At 43.3% G+C, this 24,442-nt stretch overlaps 1 protein-coding gene across 6 annotated transcripts in view; it reads left to right on the forward strand.

Annotated features, from left to right (window-relative positions):
* LRMDA (leucine rich melanocyte differentiation associated) overlaps window positions 1-24,442 on the forward strand; it is a 1,351,091-nt gene that overhangs the window by 671,957 nt on the left and 654,692 nt on the right. For 5 of the 6 annotated variants that reach the window (XM_084845214.1, XM_084845217.1, XM_084845216.1 and 2 more), the window contains exon 3: window positions 22,952-23,083. In XM_084845214.1, the coding sequence (XP_084701340.1) occupies window positions 22,952-23,083 (132 nt within the window). Of the gene's footprint in view, window positions 1-3,140; window positions 3,285-22,951; window positions 23,084-24,442 lie in introns of those variants that run through there. The other variant, XM_084845219.1, reaches the window with a different exon arrangement.

The following is a 24,442-nucleotide window of genomic DNA, read 5'->3' on the forward strand; positions in this document are numbered from 1 at the left end:
GGTGGCTCCGAAACGCCCTCTCCCCCTGAACAGGGCTTGGACTGCGCCATGGTTCAGTCCGCAGTTACGAGCTCTGAAACAGGAGGTGAGATGGCTAGAGCGCCGGTGGCGGAAGTCTCGCTCCAAAGACGATCGGACACGGGCTAGAGCTATATCTTCAGCCTATCATGTCGTGGTGAAGGCAGCAAAAAAGGAATATTATGCTGCCTCTATCGCGTCTGCAGAGTGCTGTCCTAGGAGGCTGTTCCAAGCAGTCCAGAGCATGGTCGGTCCAGTGGCTCCGGAACCACTGGAGCATTCTAAGGCCTCCTGTGAGGCCTTTGCAAGGCACTTTGGAGATAAAATTGATCGGATTAGGAGTGTTATTCCGTGCACTGTGGATACAGGTAGTGAGCAAGAGGAAGCCTGTGGCAAACCGGTTTTGTGGGATAGGTTCTAGCTTCTGCCTTCTGATGAAGTGGACAAGGTGCTTTCATCTGTAAGGCCGACCACCTGCTTACTTGATCCTTGCCCATCTTGGCTCATTATGGGCTGCAGAGAGAGTGGGTGAGGGGATCAGGGCGGTGGTGAACGCCTCCCTTGAGGAGGGAGTGATGCCATCAGCCCTCAAGGAGGCAGTGATAAGACCACTCTTAAAGAAGCCCTCCTTGGATCCCCAAGTTCTGAACAACTTTCGCCCAGTCTTGAATATGCCATTGTTGGGCAAGGTGATTGAGCAGGTGGTGGCAATGCAGTTGAAGGCACACTTGGAAGAAGCCGATTATCTAGACCCATTTCAGTCGGGCTTCAGGCTTGGGCATGGGACAGAAACGGCCTTGGTCGCCTTGGTAGATGATATGAGGAGGGCTCTGGATAGGGGTGAATGCTCCTTCCTTGTTCTCCTCGACCTCTCAGCGGCTTTTGATACCGTTGACCATGGTATCCTTCTGGACCGCCTGGAGGGGTTGGGCATTGGAGACACTGTATTGCGGTGGTTCCGGTCCTTCCTCTCCGGCAGGTACCAAAGGGTAGCACTGGGAGAGGAGGTTTCGGACCCATGGCCGCTCATTTGTTGGGTGCCACAGGGTTCCATCCTCTCCCCAATGCTATTTAACATCTATGTGAAGCAGCTGGGGGCTATCATCAGGAGGTTTGGGGTGCGGTGTCATCAATATGCGGATGACACACAGCTCTACCTCTCGTTCAAATCTTCACCAAGGTTGGCTGTAGAATCCCTGTCCAAATGTCTGGAGACGGTGAGTGGCTGGATGGGGAGGAGTAAGCTGAAGCTGAACCCTGACAAGACTGAGGTACTTTTGGTGGGAGACAAGAGGAGGCTGGGGGATGTTGACCTGGTGTTGAATGGGGTACGGCTACCCTTGAAAGACCAGGTCCGCAGCCTGGGGGTCATTTTGGACTCCCAGCTCTCCATGGAGGCTCAGGTGTCAGCTGTGAGCCGGACAGCACTGTATCAACTCCATCTGATATGGCGGCTGCACCCCTTCCTTTCCAACCATCTGCTCCCATCGGTAGTACATGCACTGGTCTCCTCTTGTTTAGACTACTGTAATGCGCTCTACGTGGGGTTACCCTTGAAGACGGTTCAGAAGCTGCAGCTGGTACAGAACGCGGCGGCTCGCCTGATTAAAGGCAGCCGCTGGCGAGATCACATCACTCCAGTGCTGAAGGAGTTGCACTGGTTACCAGTTGTTTTCTGGGCCAAATTCAAGGTGTTGGTTTTGACCTTTAAAACCCTATATGGTTCCAGCCCAGCCTATCTTAAGGAGCGCCTCCAGCAATACCAGACAGGCCGCTCAACAAGATCAGCCTCGGGTGGCCTTCTCTCTGTCCCATCAGCCAGGACAGCTAGACCAGTGGGGACGAGGGAGAGGGCCTTTTCTGTGGTGGCCCCCACTCTGTGGAACTCCCTCCCTAGGGAACTCCACCATGCCCTCTCTTTAATGAGCTTCCGCCGTGCATTAAAAATGTGGTTGTTCAGGCAGGCATTTGGGGTGGGCTAGGGTATTTTAGAAAATGTTTTTATTGTAGAATTTTATTGTTTTAGACTGTTTTGTTGTATGCTTTGTACATCGCCCAGAGTGGCTGGGTGGCCAGCCAGATGGGCGATTAATAAATTTAATGAAAATAGATAGATAGATAGATAGATAGATAGATAGTACAACTATTGGTCAATTGGTATTTGTGAAGAAGTATTTCACTGAGTCTTTCGTTTAGTAAAGAGAAACTGCAAAGGAATCCAACAGCTTTTTTATTGGTATAAATATCCATTCTTACTTTAGGAAGTGTGATGTTTGACTAGATCATATGTGTTAAAAATTACATTGCTATGATAAAGCTCATTTAAGTGCTTTATTAGATCAAGTTAAATGTGCATTAAAATATTACAGGGGCATTTCAAACCGAGTGTATTGCTCAGCTATTTTGAGACAGATGAATACAGGGCTGTCAAGATTTAATTATCTCTTATTTGATGATACTGTGCAATAAACATTTTTAAATGCACAAAGATATTTGATTTTATACATTATTTGCCAGGAATAATGCTAGTTAGCAAGTCCACAAAGAGAAATATATTTTCTAATCCCCCACCCACACACAACCATTTTATACATTTTCTGTATCCTTGTAATAGTTTTTGCATGTGTGTTTTATTTTTTGCAGTTAATGTTTTTTTTTTTTTTAAAATACCTTCTTCCTATATGAAACTGTAAGGTGTTCCATTCTGTTTTTTGTTTTTTGTTTTTTTAAATACATATACTTTGTTACGATTTTGATCCCTGGCTTCTTTCCATTAATTTGCTAAGAAAATATTCATTAAGAAAAGTTTTGAAATCATGACTTACGGACAAATTCTTTTGATCGTTCTATATTGGTGGAGAATTCGGTTGAAACCCTTGTGAGACAGTGTGGCCTTCAGAGAGGTGCATATCCACAACAGCTAGACAGCTCCTCTGTCTGGTAACAACGAATGAGGAGGTCAAAACTATCCCAGCAGGCCTATGGCAGGTCAGTCAGAGGCAATGGTTGGAAATAAAATTTGGTGCTGAGCAAGGGGGAGGGGTGGCAGCAAGGGGGGTCCCGTTCAAAAAGTCAGCTTTGTCAAAAGCTTCAGTCACTTTTTTACCTACAGGCAACCTCTGCTGATCCCAAGTCATTAATCGAACTGGAGAGCCGTCTTGACCCTGGCTCCTTTCCTTTGAAGTGTGATGTCCTCTGCTGCATGAGGAAATAATTTGCTGCCTGATTCAATGAGCCATCAGTAGAGCCAGCAGACCCAATGACATGTGAGAATATTAACCTCCTACCTTGAAGAGCTGTGAATCTTGAGAGGCAGTCTATAATTCACCCAGCACTCCTGAGCCTTAGCTCTCTGTCTTTCTGTCTCTCTCTCCTTTCCTTGCTTTCTCACTCTCAAACACACACATGCATGAGGAGGATCAGAGCTTTGTGATCAAAGTTTCTCTTAATTCCCTTCAATAGAGGGAGCCTTTCCTGGGTTTCCTAGTAATGAGTTAATTGCCTTTGGTGGTTATGTACAACATTTATGATGAGCACTAGAATGGGAAAGGATCACACATGTTAACTGCATCAGTTCTATTTGTTAAAAGATGTTTGTGTGTAGTGTAAGCTTCTGAATGACACAGGCGGTGGTCATCTATCATCTTGCTTGATGATAGATGAAGAAATATCCCAAGAAATTTTGAGGGAAGCATAAAAGAGTTGTGATGAAAGTAGGGATGGACAAATCTGTCAGTTTCACTTTCTCCCACATACATTTTTTAAAACAAATCTCAAATTCCTTCCCTTCTGTTTATAAAGAATCTTTTGAATTTTGGTACATTCTTTTCAGAAATGAACTGAACTGAAATTCTCACCCATCCGTACCGGCCAAATTCAGTAGGTATAGCTATTTCCAGTATGGAGAAGACCATATTGTATCTGCCTGCCATGTAGTTGTTAAAGATGAGTGGGGGAAAAGAAGTGGCAACCTTAATTCAGCACCACAAATGGATGAATAATACTAATACACAAGGATTCAACCCCAGACTTTTAAGAGCAAAACACTCAAAGCCCTGGACCTGGATGGACAAAATTGTCAGTTTTGCTTTCTCCCACATTAAAACTCAAGTTCTTTCCATCTTGTTTATGAAGACATTAGCAAGTGGTTTTTTTTTTGGTAAATTCTTATTAAAAAATGAACAAAATGAAATTCTGACCCATCCCTAGATGAAAGACTTGTGAACTTTTTCAGGGTGAAGTGTTCCACAGAACCCGTACCTGGACCCATAGAGGACAGCACAGTAGGTTTGTTTATTTTAAAGTATTCCCATCTTGCCTCTCCGGTGCTCACAGCAGTGTTGCAAAAACAATACAGGAGGTAGTAGAATGGACTGTACCACCTCAGACTGCAGGTGGAGGAATCACATTTTTGAATGTTTCCCTATGATGAAAACTCCCTGCAAGTAGAAAACTGGAACAGATCAAGGAAGATTGGTCTAGAACCTTTCCCCTAGATGTCATATGTTTATTTGAAGGATAGTGAAAGGAGTCTGAGAGCTGGGAAGCTGTGAGGGGTAGGAGAATTAACAGTGTGAGCCTATCCATGTCTACTCAGAAGGAAGTCCCATTGAATTCAGTGTAGCTTACTCCTAGGTAAATGGGTATAGCAGGGTGAGGAATCTGTGGCCCTCCAGATGTTGCTCGACTTCAGCCTCATCTATCATCATCATTGGTCATTTTGATTGCGGCTGATGGGAGTTGTTGATCATCTGCAGGGCCACAGGTTCCTCACCTCTGCGGTACAGGATGGCAGTCGAACAGTCTGGGAACCTAGATTCAAGATGGTAATGAACAAAATCACCAGTAAACTGAGAACTACAGATATAAGAGAAGGATTATCTTTTATTTTTTGTATGTCCCGCTCTGCAAGTGTACATGGTATCTTCATAGGCAAAACTAGTCAGGTCAACTGCTCCCAAGGAGTTTACAATCAGAAGTAGATTGTGGAACAAAGGTAGTGGGAAGAGAGCAGAGGTAGGTAGGATGAATGTGGACAAATGCAAATTTACATAGTTAAAAGTCTATTACAGTTGGCAATAAGAATTAAGGATCACATATAAATGTTATATATAAATAAGGTGGGATTTGAAGGAGGCATGAGTAGAAAGGCAGGAAGTTATGGAAAGAGGGGCCAAACACAAAGTGGAGCTAGGGAAAACCTCATATGGGGCTAAAACATAAAAGGGGATGTTGGCAAGGAGGAAGGGAAGAACCAGAAAAAGTTAATTGACTGTGGTTTAAGGATTCAAAGGTAAGAGGCAGTGTAGCACTGAACCAGCCAAATCTTTAGTTGCAAATGTCTAATAATCTGTATTACAATATCACTCAAATCTGCATAAGCCTTGTCAAGAAAAATGTCAATTTTAAGTACTGAAAGGGAGACTATATCAGTCTAATAATAATTATTGTAGAAGAAGAAATTAAAATTCTGCCCCTTCCCTGCCCCCTGCATAGTGGGTGGCGGTGGTGAGGCAGTGTTATGGGCAATGACTGGAGGAATGTGGAAGCAGAAGAGGGCCAATGGCTAGCTGCACCTCCCTTGTGTGGCCTGGGTCAATGGGAGATGAGCTCCAGCAGGCTATACAAGGCCCAGGAACCCACCTCCCCACTTGAAGGCTGCACTGCCCACCTTCCTTTGGTGGCAGTGCAGGATTAGCAAGTAGGGATGTATGACAAATTCATTTCAGTTTGTTTTTGACCAGACTTTATGCCTTCTGTTCATGCCTTCTGGAACCAAACATAGACCTGAATGCAATGCAAGGTTGAGGCCCATACATTTCCAAGCTTGCAATGTGATTCATGGAACAAAAAAGAATGTGTTTGAAAAATGCAGATGAAAAATATCATACTGTTGAAAAATGCACACAAACACACCTTAATCAATGGGAGAAAAATGTGTACATTTCAAAGGTGTGCACAACTGATGCGTGCACAATTTCTTAAACAAAAAGGAAAAACTCACAATCAGATATGGGCATAAGTCAGAAGGAGCACTGAGGTGGAATTCAGAGAACCTTGATGAGTCAAGTTCCCTATTGGAACTTGACTCATCCCTATTGGAAGGACGCCTCAGAAGCAAGTAGGAATTTCCCCCTTTAATCCACTGTGGCAATAGGGTGGAGGTATTTTGTTTTGGGCCAAATATTTTGGTGCAGCACTAGATTATTTATAATCTTTATCAGTTTGGTATCTGAACTGGTTTGTGGATTGACACTGCTTTGTTTGCTGTTAGACTACATAGTTTGGGAATTCTGCTGTTCTTGGGTGCCTTTGCGCTCTGTCCTGGGCAAGAAAGATCTGGCTGCCATTCCACATGCCTTGGCAATATCCAGATTACAATACTGTAATGTGCTCTACATGGGCTACCTTTGAAAAGTGTATGAAACAACAGCTGGTCTAAAGAGCAGCAGCAAAAGCATGAATTGTACTATGCTATGTCACATAAACTATATTGGCCTCCACTTGTTTTCAGACCCAACTGAAAGTGCTTGTTTTGGCCTTTAAAACCCTAAATGGTCTGGAACTGGGATTTCTCAAGGTTCGGGGTCCACCTTCTCCCATTTGAATCTCTCCACTAACTTAGATAATCTTCTGAGGCCTTGCTCTGTATTGCCCCTCCCACCTGAGGTGCCACGGTGAGGTGGGTGCATGAGACAGAGCCTTTTCAGTGGTAGGGACTAAATGGTGGAACCCCCTTTTTAGGGAGACTTTTTTGTCTCCCTCATTCAGGGAGTTTAGGTTGCAGATTAAAACTGGTATTTCAGGGGGCATTTGGAGGTGATCAGTTGTTCCTATGTCCGGCCTAGCTTTGGTGTTGTTTTAATTGCTGGGTTGTTGTTTTTTTATGATGCCATTGGTTATATTTTCAATTGTATAGTTTTACATTGTTAAGTTGTCTTGTGTATTCTGATGGTTGGAAGAGCAGAGTATAAATATATATTTTAAAAATTATCCTGGCATCGTGAGAGCAGCAGCAGCACTACCCTTTTTTTTGTATTATCCAGGTTATTCAAGAAGCCATGACCCATCACCCATGTGAAAGGGATTCACAATAGAGTCCCGCCCCATGCCAGCATCATCCCTAAGCTTAGTGGATTAATGCTGGTGCATGTGGGAGGAATGTCCTCTTCATCACAGGGGATTGGAATGCTAAAGTAGGAAGTCAAGAAATCACCGGGATAACAGGCAGGCATGGCCTTGGTGTACAAAATGAAGCAGGACAAAAGCTAATAGAGTTTTGCCAAGAGAACATGCTGATCATAGCAAACACTCTTTTCCAACAGCACAAGAGGCGACTCTACACATGGACATCACCAGATGGTCAATATCGAAATCAGATTGATTATGTCCTTTGCAGCCAAAGATGGAGAAGCTCCATACAGTCAGTAAAAACAAGACCTGGAGCTGACTGTGGCTCAGATCATGAGCTGCTTCTTGCAAAATTTCGGCTTAAATTGAAGAACGTAGGGAAAACCACTAAACCGTTCAGGTATGAGCGAAATCATATCCCTTATGAATATACAGTGGAGGTGAGGAATAGATTTCAGGGATTAGACCTGATAGACAGAGTGCCTGAGGAACTATGGACGGAGGTCCGTAACATTGTTCAGGAGGCAGCAACGAAATCCATCCCAAAGAAAAAGAAATGCAAGAAAGCCAAGTGGCTGTCTGATGAGGCTTTACAAGTAGCTCACGAAAGAAGGGCAGCGAAAAGCAAGGGAGAAAGGGGAAGATATACCCAACTGAATGCAGAGTTCCAGAGAATAGCAAGGAGAGACAAGAAGGCCTTCTTAAATGAACAATGCAAAGAAATCGAGGAAAACAACAGAATGGGAAAGACTAGAGATCTCTTCAAGAAAATTGGAGATCTCAAGGGAACGTTTTGTGCAAAGACGGGCATGATAAAGGACAAAGAAGGCAAGGACCTAACAGAAGCAGATGAGATTAAGAAGAGGTGGCAAGAATACACAGAAGAACTATACAGGAAAGATCTGAATGTCCCTGATAGCCATGACAGTGCGGTCACTGAACTTGAGCCGGACATCCTAGAGAGTGAAGTCAAGTGGGCCTTAGGAAGCATTAGTAACAACAAAGCTAGCGGAGATGACAGTATTCCAGCTGAGCTATTTAAAATCCTAAAAGATGATGCTGTTAAAGTGCTGCATTCAATATGCCAACAAATCTGGAACACTCAACAGTGGCCACAAGACTGGAAAAGGTCAGTTTACATTCCAATTCCAAAGAAGGGCAACGCCAAAGAGTGTTCAAACTACCGTACAGTTGTGCTCATTTCACATGCCAGCAAGGTGATGCTCAAAATCCTACAAGCTAGGCTTCAGCAGTATGTGAACCGAGAACTACCGGAAGTACAAGCTGGGTTTCGAAGAGGCAGAGGAACTAGAGATCAAATCGCCAACATTCGCTGGATCATGGAGAAAGCAAGAGAATTCCAGAAAAAGTCTATTTCTGCTTCATTGACTACGCTAAAGCCTTTGATTGTGTGGATCACAACAAACTGTGGCAAATTCTGCAAGTGATGGGAGTACCAGACCACCTTACCTGTCTCCTGAGAAACCTGTACGAGGGTCAAGAAGCAACAGTAAGAACCAGACATGGAACAACCGATTGGTTCAAAATTGGGAAAGGAGTACAACAAGGCTGCATATTGTCACCCTGCTTATTTAACTTATATGCAGAGTACATCATGAGAAATGCCGGGTTGGATGAATCAGAGGTCGGAATTAAGATTGCTGGGAGAATTATCAACAACCTCCGATATGCAGACGATACCACCCTAATGGCAGAAAGCGAAGAGGATCTCAAGAGCCTCTTGTTGAGGGTGAAAGAGGAGAGTGCAAAAGCTGGTTTGAAACTCAACATTAAAAAAACTAAGATCACGGCATCTGGCCCCATCACTTCCTGGCATATAGAAGGGGAAGAAATGGAAGCAGTGACAGATTTTACTTTCTTGGGCTCCAAGATCACCGCAGACGGTGACTGTAGCCATGAAATTAAAAGACGCTTGCTCCTTGGGAGGAAAGCTATGGCAAACGTAGACAGCATAGTAAGAAGCAGAGACATCGCCTTGCCGACAAAGGTCCGTCTAATCAAAGCTATGGTTTTCCCAGTAGTAATGTATGGCTGTGAGAGCTGGACTATAAGGAAGGCTGAGCACCGAAGAATTGATGCTTTCGAACTGTGGTGCTGGAGAAGACTCTTACGAGTCCCCTGGACTGCAAGGAGGTCAAATCAGTCCATTGTAAAGGAAATCAACCCTGAGTGCTCATTGGAAGGACAGATACTGAAGCTGAAGCTCCAATATTTTGGCCACCTAATGCGAAGAGAAAACTCCCTGGAAAAGACCCTGATGCTGGGAAAGACTGAAGGCAAAAGGAGAAGGGGACGGCAGAGGATGAGATGGCTAGATAGCATCACTGATGCAATGAATATGAATTTGAGCATGCTCCGGGAGAGAGCGCAGGACAGGAAGGCCTGGCGTGCTATGGTCCATGGGGTCACGAAGAGTCGGACACGACTGAACGACTGAACAACAGCAACAAATGTGGGAGGAGTCGTAGCATGGGCTTCTGCCACATGGCTTCTCACATTCCCCCTGGCAGCACAGGACAGGGAGGTGCTTCAGTGGCTCTCACATGGCTGAGGTATTGTCAGTACCAGGCCAATGATGTTTTGAGTATCACACATAGGGCGCCAGAGTTAGTCTCACCCAGATGATCTTTGGCAGATTCTACCCAGAGACAGGAGAACAAAATGCTATTTTAAAAGAGGGAAATTGGTGCTGGTTGGTAATAGTAAAATATCTTGCTACTTTGAAGGAGCTAAGATCCTCTCCACTCCACTGCACTGGACGCCACGCAATTTAGGAGAATTTCTATGAAACTCTGAAGCATTTCAGCTTGAAACCTAAGGACAGCAAATTGGAACATCCTTTCCTTGAAGCATTTCCATATCACGCGAGAATGTGGATTGCTCTCCGTAGGCCAAGGGGTAACATGAGCCTTAACTACAGTACATTTTACCATAATACAGTTGACTTCAAGTTATGAAGTCATCTATGAACAATGAGAGTGATTCAAATGCAACTTCTTCATGATTTTTTTTTTTCTCCTTTCCCATCATGTGTGAGTCCATCTATTATTTGTTTGCACCTCTGGTAGCTGGTCACAAAGGCTAGTTTTCTGCTGGCCTCTCTCCACTTCATCTTTTTTATTAAATTTATTAAAACTAGTCAGATTATACTTTTCCTATGGTAGAGGCTCTGCTTGGTCCATTCATTATAGTTTCTTATCTTGGCAGGCAATCTCAATTGAAAGGCAGCTAGTCCATTATGCGCATATGAAGCCCATCACTCCTCCAGCGATAGCCAATTCATCAAACATTTATCTTTTGCCCTCTGAGCAGTGCGTCAATTTGCTTGTCACTCCCCAGCCTTGGTTGTTGTGGAAGATGGGAGAAAAATTACTTTCTTCCTGTCCCCCCACCCTCCAGCCCTTTCTCCCTACACTGGTAGTTGAAATGTGCTGTATAATCTCTTGCTCTCTATGTTCTCCTAATTCTTTTTTTTTTGGGGGGGGGGACTGTTTATACTGTAATACTAAGATAATATCTCAGAATTCAGTTGTTAAAAGTATAGGCACCACTATGTTGTTAGCATTGCCAACAATGCCCTTGGTTTGAATGTAAGTGAAGCATTATGTAGAGCCTCTACATTCCCAGATACATTGCTAACATCTACAAGTCCAAAAGAGGAACATTAGCCCCTGCCTTTGATTCTGAAGTCCCCACTACCTTCTTCCTATGGCTTATTATGAATAATAATGATAACATATTACTCACATTTGTATCCTTCCCCGTTATCCAGGGAGATCTGGGTGGCATACATGGTTCACACACTTTAATCCTCAAGCTTTGATGTTGTTGTTGTTCAGTCCTTAAGTCGTGTCCGACTCTTCGTGACCCCATGGACCATAGCACGCCAGGTCTTCCTGTCCTACACTCTCTCCTGGAGTGTGCTTAAGTTCATATTCATTCCATCAGTGATGCTATCTAGCCATCTCATCCTCTGTCATCCCTTTCTTCTTTTGCCTTCAATCTTTCCCAGCATCAGGGTCTTTTCCAGTGACTTTTCTCTTCGCATTAGGTGGCCAAAATATTTGAGCTTCCGCTTCAGTATCTGTCCTTCCAATGAAGGGTTGATTGATTTTGACCTCCTTGCAGTCAGGGTTGATTTCCTTTAGGATGGATTGATTTGACCTCCTTACAGTCCAGGGGACTCGTAAGAGTCTTCTCCAGCACCACAGTTTGAAGGCATCAATTCTTCAGTGCTCAGCCTTCCTTATAGTTCATCTCTCACAGCCATACGTTGCTACTGGGAAAACCATAGCTTTGATTATATGAATCTTTGTTGGCAAGGTGATGTCTCTGCTTCTTACTATGCTGTCTAGGTTTGCCATAGCTTTCCTCCCAAGGAGCAAGCGTCTTTTAATTTCATGGCTACAGTCACCGTCTGCGGTGATCTTGGAGCCCAAGAAAATAAAATCTGTCACTGCTTCCATTTCTTCCCCTTCTATATGCCAGGAAGTGATGGGGCCAGATGCCATAATCTTAGTTTTTTTAATGTTGAGTTTCAAACCAGCTTTTGCACTCTCCACTTTCACCCTCAACAAGAGACTTTTTAGATCCTCTTTGCTTTCTGCCATTAGGGTGGTATCGTCTGCGTATTATTTGTTGATAATTCTCCCGGCAATCTTAATTCCGACCTGTGAGTCATCCAACCTGGCGTTTCTCATGATGTACTCTGCATATAAATTAAATAAGCAGGGCGACAATATACAGCCTTGTTGCACTCCTTTCCCAATTTGGAACCAATTGGTTGTTCCATGTCCGGTTCTTACTGTTGCTTCTTGTCCCTCATACAGGTTTCTCAGGAGGCAGGTAAGGTGGTCTGGTACTCCCATCTCTTTCAGAATTTGCCACAGTTTGTTGTGATCCACACAATCAAAGGCTTTAGCGTAGTCAATGAAGCAGAAATAGATGTTTTTCTGGAATTCTCTTGCTTTCTCCATGATCCATTGAATGTTGGTGATTTGATCTCTAGTTCCTCTGCCTCTTCGAAACCCAAGTTGTACTTCCGGTAGTTCTCGGTTCACATGCTGCTGAAGCCTAGCTTGTAGGATTTTGAGCATAACCTTGCTGGCATGTGAAATGAGTGTGCAATTGTACGGTAGTTTGAACACTCTTTGGCATTGCCCTTCTTTGGAATTGGAATGTAAACTGACCTTTTCCAGTCTTGTGGCCACTGCTGAGTGTTCCAAATTTGTTGGCATATTGAGTGCAGCACTTTAACAGCATCATCTTTTAGGATTTTAAATAGCTCAGCTGGAAGACTGTCATCTCCGCTAGCTTTGTTGTTAGTAATGCTTCCTAAGGCCCACTTGACTTCACTCTCTAGTTGGGATGTACGAAACTCACTTACCTTTGCTCCGTCCCTCCCCGCAGAATCCTCGATGGGGGGGAGGCGATTCGGTCCTCCCCCCAGGAATCCTCAACGGCTGGCTCTGCTCTATGGCCAGGCTGTGGAGCAGCCGACCGGGGCCATCCGCAGCCGGATTTCCGGGCGTGGACAGCCTGGTGCAGACACAAATGGTGGCCGCCATAATGGCCACCATTTGCGTCCAGCCAGAAAACCATGATAGGCTACGTAAGAATTTACGTAGCCTATCACAGCTAACCTAAAAAAAAAAAATGCAGCATATGCAAATGGCGGCGGCTATGGCGGCCGTCATTTGCGTTCCCTATTTTTCACCGATTTATCTTACGTAAATATTTACGTAAGATAAAACGGCAAAAAAAAGGGGGAACGCAAATAGCGTAGTGGATGCTATTTGCGTTCCTTTATTTTTCGCCGTTTTAGCCTACGTAAATATTTATGTAGGCTAGAACGGCAAAAAATAAAGGAACGCAAATAGCAACCACTATGCTATTTGCGTTCCCCTTTTTTTTCCATCGTTTTATCTTACGTAAATATTTACGTAAGATAAATTGGCGAAAAATAGGGAACGCAAATGGCGGCCGCCGTAGCCGCCGCCATTTGCGTACGCTGCATTTTTTTTTTTTAGGTTAGCTGTGATAGGCTACGTAAATTCTTACGTAGCCTATCACGGTCCAAGGACGGCAATGGTGGTGGCAGCAGCTCTGCTGTGGCTGGCCAGGAGACCAGCCGCCACCGCCCAATCTGCCCCAGGTAAGTGCCGTCCCGGGGGGATTCCGCGGGGGGGGGGCGGGGGGGCAGGAGGCCGTTCTGCCACGGATTCTGGGGGGTCGGATTCTAAAGAATCTGACCTCACTGGAATCCGTGGCAGAATTCTCCGCCATCCCTACTCTCTAGGATGTCCGGCTCAAGTTCAGTGACCGCACTGTCATGGCTATCAGGGACATTCAGATCTTTCCTGTACAGTTCTTCTGTGTATCCTTTCCACCTCTTAATCTCATCTGCTTCTGTTAGGTCCCTGCCTTCTTTGACCTTTATCATGCCCGTCTCTGCACAAAACGTTCCCTTGAGTTCTCCAATTTTCTTGAATAGATCTCTAGTTTTTCCCATTCTGTTGTTTTCCTTGATTTCTTTGCATTGTTCATTTAAGAAGGCCTTCTTGTTTCTCCTTGCTATTCTCTGGAACTCTGCATTCAGTTGGATAGATTTTCCCCTTTCTCCCTTGCTTTTCGCTTCCCTTCTTTTGTCAGCTACTTGTAAAGCCTCCTCAGACAGCCACTTTGCTTTCTTGTATTTCTTTGCTTTGAGGTAGCTTAGGCTAAAAAGGTATGGCTAGCTGAAGGACACCTGAAAAGCTTTGTGTATGAGTAAGGATTTGAACCCAGATCTCCCCAGTCTAAGTTCAACACTCCATCACAGTAAAAACATAAAAGCCAAGGACCACAAATTATGTCCAGGCTTTTTATTTTTTTTGCTAGCCAGCAGGAATATAATAAAACTGCTTCTGAAACCATGCAGAATGCCTTTCCCTTTCTACCCAGCAAGTAGCAGTCCACCCCCTCACAGAATTAAGGAGAAGGGCTAATGGCATAGGTGGCATTGTTCCCCATAAGCCTGAATCCTTCAGGTCTCTTTCTGAGAATTAAATGTTGTCCGCACATCCTTGGCAAGCCCCAGCCACCAAGCATCTGTCTTCAAACCAGAGTTTAAAAGGCTAGGAGACAGTCATTCCTTCTCTCCTAAAGAAATCCACTCTAGACTTTTCTTCCTTCTCTGCAGCAGCTCCCTTTCATACCCAATTTTTATCTTGATCAGCCTCCACAGGATAAAATAAAGCGAGTTGGTATTTTTTTCTTCTTTGTGGTGTGCATGGAAAGGGTAAGTGTGAGAGACAAGTCAGTTGCAAGTAAGGCTAGGGAATGGAGTAAGGCTGCAAAGGCAGAGACACAGAAGGAAGGAAGCAGGCAAGTAAAAGCAGATTTGAAATTGCCTTCTCCCGTCCAGTCAGTCAATTTACAAAGCAAACCTTTTTGTGTTATTTAAAAATCTAGCTGCAATTGGAATGAAGTGTCAGGCGTTTGTTGACTGAGAGTTATTTAGAAGAAATCGATTCTCCTTCCAAATACCTCCGAATGGGGGGTGGAGGCCGGGTCCTCAAAGTGTCAGGAGAGGTTAGTGCTGGGAGAAGGTGGCAAGAGAGACTGTGTGGGGGGAGCAGATTTGTACACTGTAGACTTGGAGGTTCCATTTGGCCATCATGCCTAATAGCTATTGACAGACCTATCCTCCCTCTTTTAAGGTCTCCTTCATGTGCTATGTATGTTCAAACGGGCAGTGGGCCTACTGGCCCACTCACACAGTGTCATGTGGCTTCCCTCCCCCCATCCCCTGGGCATCCACACTTTAAGAAATCAGAATTCCAGCTCCCATTGAAGCCTATGCACATGGAGGTCTACATGTGAAGCTTCCCCTGTTCAGATGCCCATGCTGAATGTGCTGTCAGAGATGGGAGCGCCACAGAATGATAGGGCTGGGGCCAGCTGGTAAATTATGCTTATGAACATATATGTCATGTCATATATATCACATGACATATATGTCATGTGATGCAAGTACATAGGTCTTGCATCACAACCAGGCTGTGGACCTGCAACTTAAGGGGTAATGCAACTATATTCAGGATAGGCCTCTGAACATCCTAAAAGTTTATAGTCCTATATGGAAGCTAAAAACCAAAACATTAAGATGCTTCCTATTGCCATGCATTGCAGCTAAATGCTAGACTGAAACTACTCTACTCTGTTTAGAAATTCTGTTATAGGCATTTTCTGATTACCTTGTTGGCAAAGCGGCTAATTAAAGGGCTAATTAGGAGTTCATTTGAAAACAACCTGCCAAACCAAAACAACTGCATATTTCAAATCTAATAATTTGCAACGTTTATTTGCACAATCTTTTGAGAGATACATAGTAGATCAGGTTCAGCAAAATGTCTTAGGGCCAAACTAGACATGGTGGAGAAGCCACATTTTCCTACTCATCTGTTTTCCCCATTCACATACAACAGACCATGGATTACTGAGAGTTGTTTAACTGTCACCTTCTGCCGTCCGAGTTTGCATGACACAACAAAACATGGTAAACCCCCTCTCAGGTTGAGTATTGTGGCTTAAATGAGCAAGGGTCGGCTGCAGTGATCATGCAAACCTGGTCATTGTGCGAGAGGGGAGCTCTTGTTTTTTCATCAAAAGGAGGGTATGGATGGGCAGAGGTAAATCTTTCCCTGTCTCCCCACTCCAGGCACTTTTCTCCCAGCCTAGCTTTGATCCTGGAAATGGGTGCTGCGGGGGAAAGCATCTTAACCTCCCTCATCTATGTGTGACTTTTGTTGTTAAAATTAGTTCCTATCTTCTCTGTTATATGTTAATGGGGCAAACACATGAATAAACAAACAGACTCACCTGTCACATCTAGTTTAGGAACGAGTGAGAATTTTATTTTGTTCTTAAAAAGAAAAAGAAAAAAAAGAACTTGTCTGAATTTCTCCACAGAAAGAACTTGAGTTTGTAAAAACTCAAATACAGGAGAAACTGAAACTGATAGAATCACCCATCCAGGCAGAGGGCTTAAGTGCTGAGCTTTTAAAATTCTGGGTTTGAATCCCTGTGTCTTCAATCATCTATGTGGTAGTGAATTAGGGTTGCCACCTCTTTTTATGACAGGTGCCTCATCTTTAACCAGCTATATGTCAGGTAGGTGCAACATGGTCCTTTACATGTTAGGATAGTTGTACCTATTAAATTTGGCTAATGCAGATCAGGAAGATGATGAGTACTTTCAGAACTCTTCATCTTCCTGATGAAGAGTTCTGAAAGTACTACTGTCAAGTAACCCAGCTACAAAAGAGCATAGACAGGTTGACCACTGAATCCATCTTTCACCAGTTTGGATTCCTTCTAGTGTATTTCATGAAGGGAGTTCAGACTGACTGAATGAGTCACTGGTGGATGTTGCAATCCCCATCTTGAGATTGAGTCCAGTGGTGCAGCTAGGTAATTTTGGACCCTGGACCTAATGGTGTTACAGGGTCCCCCTTTAGATGGCCATGTATATTACTTAGGTTGTGAAGCACACCACTAACATTTCTCTTCTCTTCCCCACCTGTTTGCTGATCCTGATTAAAAAGAAATACTCTGAGCATGTGCAGTTTCACATTTTCAACTCACGTATATCATCGCACCATTGTGATTACAGGAGTTCAGTGGAGCTTGCTTCTGTTGCCCTGATGCTAAACACATTTACCTGGGTATAAGCACCATTTTAAAATAATATATTTTAAACTAAAAATAATAGAATGAGCATCTGTAACCATGTATATGTCTGGATGGCCACCCCGGCTATAAAATGTTTTAAAAAGAAAAAGAAAAGATGCTGTGGTGAGCAATGTCAGAGAACAAATCAGTTTCAAAGAATGTCCCAGCTCTCATTTAATAAAGTTAATAGTGAGGGGAGGGGGGTGGGGGATGTCATTTGGAATGTGTCAGATATATTAAGGAAGGCATAACATGTTCTGTTTAATATACACGTGTTGATTGGAGTTGCATAATGAGGAGGTCAACATGAATTGCTTAGTTTGTGTTCCTTCTTTATTGAAACAACACTGCGTCTGTCTGTCTGTCTGTCTGTCTGTCTTTCTTTCTTTCTTTCTTTCTTTCTTTCTTTCTTTCTTTCTTTCTTACCTAATTCATTGTCCAAAATTATCAGTAGGCAAGAGCTGCTTTTTAAATTTCATTCTATTTCTAAATTTTCTATACCAGACCAGATGGACTGGCATACAGAATAGCATGCAGACAGCACTTACCTGGTGCATATAAATGAAAACTTTTTTCCTCCAAATTATGAACACATTCTAGGATGTAGATAAGCTGGGGAAAAGGGCTTAAATAGGGGAAATATTTCTAGAGACCTCTGTGTTCCAAAGGCTTATTGTACTGTCTTGGATACTGAGCTTCTAAGTCACGGGGAGGGAGAGAGGGAGTCAGTTTGCCTGCTCAGCACACTGTTTTTGTAAGCTAATGAGGGCAAAGCGTGAGCCATAGGCAATGATGCTGTGATATTAGCTGTGACAGGGAGCTTGATCATAATTATCTTAACGAGGATAGGGTTAATTACAGTGGAAACTTAAAGTTCTTTCTCTTGGAATCAGGCAGAGCTGAATGCGTTGTGATGTTTTGTCATTCTGATGTGACTTTGGAAATTGCATTGGAAATCTCTTGGCAACATTTGCTCTCCTCCGGGAGTGGGAGTGTGAGGCCTGCAATGAGGTAACCGAGATGGTACCTGTGGGTGAGATAATGGGCAGCTTTCATGTCATTAGAGCAGAGAGAGATCAACCTGCAGTGCACTTGAGTGATGCTTATTAGCCTTCTAAACCAACTAGGGAGGATGGCTACCTGCCACTACCCCTTAAGCCCTGGGTGGTGTTCATGGTATTGAGCCTGTGCCTTGTTGCTTTTAATTCGCTAAAACAGATAGAAGGTTCTTTGATACAAACTAAGAGAGCTTACAGGCTGTCCTTGCTGCTCCTTGAGTTTTGCAGAGTTTTAATAAAAGTGCAGAAACAGCCTATTCCTAATATCCAGTAATATACAGTGATGCTAATCCCATCAACTTGAATAGCACTTCTCAGCTGAAGGTCTTAAAGTCCTCTACAGGCACAGCTAGCTTTACAATCTCTTGGTATAATGTTGTAGGTAGACTGATCTCTCTTTAGTAGATGGGAAACTGAGGCACATGGAAACTGTGAATTGACATGGTTCACTCAAGACAGTTCTGGCAAAAGGAAATGGAATGGTTCAGATGTAGGAGAGACAACTAGCCGATACTCATCCATTCCCCCTGTTCTGCACCCACATATGGGAGATGAGAACTGAGGCAAAGGATGGCATTGAGTGTAATGAAAATGATAATTGTGAAATGTAGTATTGGGACCACTACACATTACATGCTAAAGCAGGTAACTATGGCCTGCCAGAGCTTTTAATATTTTTGCCTGAAAAGCCATTTTGGGACAGGGCAACTGGGAACAGAGAACTGTTGGAGTGGGGTGGTGCAGAGCAGGGCGGGATAGGATGGAACAAGGATGCTGCATTAGTTACTCTCACTTGTAGCCTCTCCATCCCTGGCATGTTTGTGTACTACTCTGTGACTTTTTTTGTGGGAGGGGCCATTATAAAGGTATGATCTTTGTAAACTGCCCAGAGACTTTGGCTGTTGGGCCATATAGAAATGTAATAAATGCTGACTGTTTTTAAAACAAACAAACCCCCTATGAGAGTAACTACTAACATTACATGGCAAAAATGATCAAACTCCAGCCAGGTGTGAAGGAGGATTGTGCACACAGTTTTCTCTGCTCCTGCCTAAAGCTTGGGCAGGCATTGTGCCCTGGCCTCTATTTCAGAAAGAAAGGGGCTACCTCAATAGGCAACTCTCTCTCCTGTTGTCTCACTTCATGGCATGTCATTTTGGTTTATGCCTCCCTTACAGCAGTTTTGGATGTGTGCTTTATTCTTCTTGCCAGTTGCCAAGCATTTGCAGATTCTCATGATAAGGGTATTATATTTGCATAACACAACTCATGAACAATGTGTATTTCGAAGCTGACACAGACCAGAGCCCAAGCAATGCATACTCACAAAAGGCCTATTAGCGTCCCACAAGGCTCTGTGGTGCTGACAGGGTGGCAGCCTTTCTGAACTCCCTTTGGCAAGTGGAAAGACTTCTTAAAAAAAAAAAAAAAAGCAATAAACTGAAAATTGGACATAATCCACTACTAACTATTTATATAGAGAATTTAAATGGGCATTACCAGTTAGGCGTTATTATAAACCAGAAGTAACAGTCATAACCATATGATAGGTTTACTGCTCCTTCCCCTAGAATCTAGGGCCTTGATGGCTTACAGAAGAACATTAGGTTAAAATCATACAGCACATGTAGCTGAAACTCCATGCCATTAGGCAGCGAGCCAGCCAATACAGAGAGCTGATTCTAGGTGTCATGACAGGCTAGCAAGTTGTTGTAGCTGTTCACTGCCAGGGATGGGGAGAGGCACTTATGGGATTTTCTTCCTCAGGTGCCAAGATAACTTGATTGGCCTTGGGTACTGTTGCAGGACCGGGAAGGGGGATGACTTTTCCTCTTGGTGGACCCCTTCTTTACAAGGATTCCCCAGGAGAAGTTTTACTGAAAGGCTGTCATCAGTCAGGATAACCTCCTGTCACACCCTAGTCTGTCCTGCTGCTTGGGGAGTTTCTGAGCCCTATTGCCAAGGACCCCCCCCCCCCAGCCCAGCCCTACGAAAAAATAACATGAAAGGTGCTTTGGACTTTCCTTCCCAAAGCCCAGAATCACAGAACTTAACAAATCCCTTTCTAAAATATTAAAAACGCAAGTGGTAGCTTTGGAACCATGTGGTCTTTCATGTGGGAAAGAGTTTAGTGAACAATCCCTTTTCAAATAGCTCGGCCAAATGTCCAAATATAAAAAGGGAGTTTATTTGGGAAAAGGGGGGTAAAGTTAGGGACTCAAAGAGAAGGCAACAATCACAGGCATACACAGAAATTCAAATAAAATCAATAAAGTCATTCTAACTTATCTAATCATGTTACCTACTTGAATAGAGTCTTGGGTTCCAGAGCACATGCAGATTTTGCTGTAGAGAGGTTGGTAAGGGCATGTTGGCTTCTAGTTAGATGCTAAATAGAAAGCTCCAGAAGGGTTGAATTAACCCTTCTTTCATTGGGTTCTTAGTTCAGTAAAAGCCAGGCCCTTAGCAGAGACTGATGGTTGTTCCGTACAATAATGCTATCGCCTCCATTTCTAATGCCAGTGGTCTAGCCTGGAACTCAGAAAAATATCTAGTGGCTGGGCACACCTTCTTAATTGGTGTGAACTTCCATCTCAAAAGCTCAACATACTTGGAATCAGTCAACCTATTTTAAAAAAGAATTAAGATTTTGATTGCATTTTTGAGAACAAAATAAGTGAGATAAGATGAAGTAAGCCTATTCACGTTGCCTGGCAGAGTGCCAACTGAACAGATGATCCAGGAGACGCTGTTGAACTATATCAGAAGTAGGGGTTTGTCACAGGTACTCTGCACCTTGACTGGGGGGTGGAGGGAACAGATTTGCTGTTCTGTCTCAGGTAGCAAAATGTCATGGACCAGCAATGTGGCCACTGGCTCATGGCAATGTTAATTCTTTAGTGTGTAATTTCCAAATTCTGCAATACCCCACTATCTACATTCTTCTATATTACCAGATGTACAGTTGTGCAGGGCATTTTTTCTTTGTGTGCAGGGAGTTTGTACATTTTTTGATTTTATGAAATGGGGATATGACATATGGAAAAAAGTAGGAACTTGTGGAAAAAGGAAGCCTGGGAAGGAAGGAATAGGTGTGAACGTTCAACACAAACAGAGTTTGGTCACACTTATCTTGCATTTGAGATGATCTTTGTTGAGTGTTGGCATGATATTTCCATGTTGAAATTTCACCTCAGCCAGGAACTCTCAGTTTCAGCCTGCCATCTGCAATATGGGTGGGTGGGAAATAATAGGAGTTTGTTTTTAGAAGGGTATTTTTATAAGGATTGCAGAGAAAGTTATGAATTTCTTCAAAACTATAATATAGAAATCTCACCATGGAAGGAGGCATTGCATTTAGTACCACCTTCTGCAGTTGCTTCCTTGAGGCAAATTCATATGACCTTGTTGTATATACCTTAATCTCCCCATCAGAAAAATGGTCCTTTTAATCATCTTTGTAATCCATTCAAACCCACACATCGCTCCCTGTGATTTGGAGCCCTGAGAGTTAAGGCACCACAGAGAAACACAGAGTTCTGCTGGTTATTTATAGCTCACTCAGTGGTGTCCTTAAACCTTACGCTTGAAGGTCACATCTTTGATTTCCCACAGAAGAGTTTTCACCTCCATCTTCTTGCTAAGGGGTATAGGTTTTGCAGACGATGGAGTTGGAGTAAGTTTCATCTGACCCACCCCTACCACATTTACATTTTGCATCAGATGGATAAATATTCATTTGTTCATCCCAAAGAGAGTCTGTTATACACCCCTGATAAAGCATTTCTTATGTAGACCTTGATGAAGGGTGTTAAAGATGGAGGGAATAATTCCCTTTGGTATAAATGTCATTGGACAATGAATAAATAGTGTAGACTTGCATCTCCCTTATTCATCACATTTTATAAAACAGCGAGGCAGGAGATAAAGTGACGATCCTTCCTACTGGTAGGCATAGTAGCTCAGCTGTCAAGCCATGCAACCTCAGCATATCTCTAGGTGTCTGGTAGGTGAATGAGCTGTGAATGTGTGTCTATGTGTATGCTCCATATACCATGCCAATCTTACTTGATTAATGTGAAGCTTCCCACATGCAGTGCTGTAAGAACTTGCAAAGCTATGAAATTAAGAGTTAACATTGAACAACAGCCCTAGCAAAGTGACAAAGCCAGCCTTTTAATTCCTCTCTACTAGCTTTCTTAATTGGCTGCCAAATTTCTACAAATGTCTATGTGTTTATAACCAACGAGCTGTGCTCCTATGCCGAAAAGATTTTGCTTGTTACTTTTATATCTGGTTTGGGGTTTTTTTCCCCCAGGGTGGGTGCGGGAGGGAAGTCATTTATAAAAAATAAATGTTTGATGTTTCTGAGTCTGGAGTAATTATGCATGTCTCTCTAACAATTGTATCTTTTGTGCTTTAAAAAACAAAAAAACAAAAAAGGCTCAAGCGAGAGAAAATTCAGTGGTTAATAAAATAAAACTCACAAAAAGAGAAGGAAAAACTTCCTATCATATTTTTCCTACAGTTTTATATATAGGGTAGCTGCTGAGAACAATTCTTGAAGTTGTATTCATTATTGTTAGTGGGGTATGATATTTCATGGCAGAAATGATGGATGACAACTTAAATTTGTGTCCAGGGAATGAAGGTGAACTGTGACAGAGTTATTTATCTTGGGAATGGAGGTTAGGGTCAGGCGAGGCTGGGTGCCTGAAGGCACAAGACATTGACAAATTCATCCTGCAGGCCTCATATCTGAAGCCTTTTGTTTTGGATCCTGGCTACTCACTAAGTGACCCCCATCCTTCATTCTGCCAGCATGTGAAGGATGTGTTGCTGTATGGGCACTCCCCTTGCCACTAATCCTTGTCATTCAGTCTCCTGACAGGACTAAACCAAAACTCTTCCCGCTCCTTGAAAGGGAAGGTTAAAATATTTATTTCAGCTCATAATAGCTTCCCTGATTTACTGGAGTATCATTTTTCCTGTTGCCTTTGTCGTTGCAGGTCACTGGAAGGACTGGAGACATTTAGCGGCTTGGAAGAGCTCATCTTGGATAACAATCTCCTAGAGAATGACCTCCGGTTACCCAGGTTACCACACCTCCATACCCTGATGCTCAACAAGAACCAAATATCCTTCCAAAGGTGTGGGTGTGGGTGTGGGTGGGGAGACTCCCTGACAAATGTCAAATAATCCTTACCTGTCCGCCAAATTAAAGTATGTAAAATATAGTTCATATGCAGACAAAGCATTTCCCCTCTTTCTCTTGTCAGCCAGAATACTTCACAGTAATTTATTATGGGTCATTCATAAACGAAATGCCTTGCTATATCTTCCTGTTGCTCTGTTTTTTAGTGTGAGACCTAAGTTTATGGCTCTGAAGGAATCTTTGTTAATAGATTGAGAGGTGGAAATAACAGCGAGTTGTGCTTAGTAACCCAGCCTGCTTGGGTTCTGTGGCAGGCTGACCTCTAGTGGAATAGTGTGTGCAGTGAAACAAGATAAAACATTTGTTTTTAAATGCTGAATACTTCTTAAAGAAAAAAACATCACGTTGAATTTGGAAATAGCACTCTCGCAACAGGAGCAGGCAGGACTAGGTTAACCATTAGCTTAAATACGCTCCAAAATAATGTCCCAGCCAACTGGAGGCCTTTGCTATTTTCTCATCAGCAGAGATGGCCTGAATGTGGTAACATGGTTTTTATTTCCTGTGCTGGACTCATTTAAAATGTTAAGCGTCTCTGTGACTGTTCCCTTATCACCCAGTCAGGAACAGCAGCCCTGCTCTCTGTTTTTGGAAATGCTGGTAGCCGCACTGTACAAGAGACAGAGTAACCATGCCTGCAATACTGTATTCTGAGACTAGCATGGGGCTGAACTGAAAGTATCCATTCAATTTTATCTTCATTTTCATTGTTGTCAAAAGAACTTTTTGCTAAATATTGTCCAAATCTTGAATGCAGAGCACTGCTCAGGAAACTATACAGGAGGCCCCAGAGGGTGGGGCAAGGGCAAGGCTTGCTTCCAGATCTAGCCTAAAATTCTCACCAAGTAACCAGCCATGATCCTCAGTCAGTGGGGTGGGATATGTTAAAGAATGGGTCTGACAACTTCATGGTGGCTTTTGACTGACACATTCTTGACTGACAAATTCTTATGCCAAGGAACTGTGCCCATCGGCAAGTCAAAGTCTAGTATGTGTGTGTGTGTGTGTGTGTGTGTATGTATGTATTTACAAGATTTATATACTGCTCTATATCTAACAAGATTCCCAAGTGGTGAGCAAGAAAAATGAAAAAAGGATCAAAATACAGAATTAAAATATTTACAATCCAGTTATATCAATAAACTGTGGCTGGTTAATCATAGAATCATAGAATAGTAGGGTGGGAAGGGGCCTATAAGAACATCGAGTCCAACCCCCTGCTCAATGCAGGATCTAAGTCAAAGCATCCCTGACAAGTGGCTGTCTAGCTTCATCTTGAATGCCT

Source organism: Heloderma suspectum, chromosome 3 (assembly GCF_057233095.1).
Source record: "Heloderma suspectum isolate Gila_16-S chromosome 3, 16-S_ref, whole genome shotgun sequence".
In the NCBI taxonomy this organism is placed as follows: domain Eukaryota; kingdom Metazoa; phylum Chordata; class Lepidosauria; order Squamata; family Helodermatidae; genus Heloderma; species Heloderma suspectum.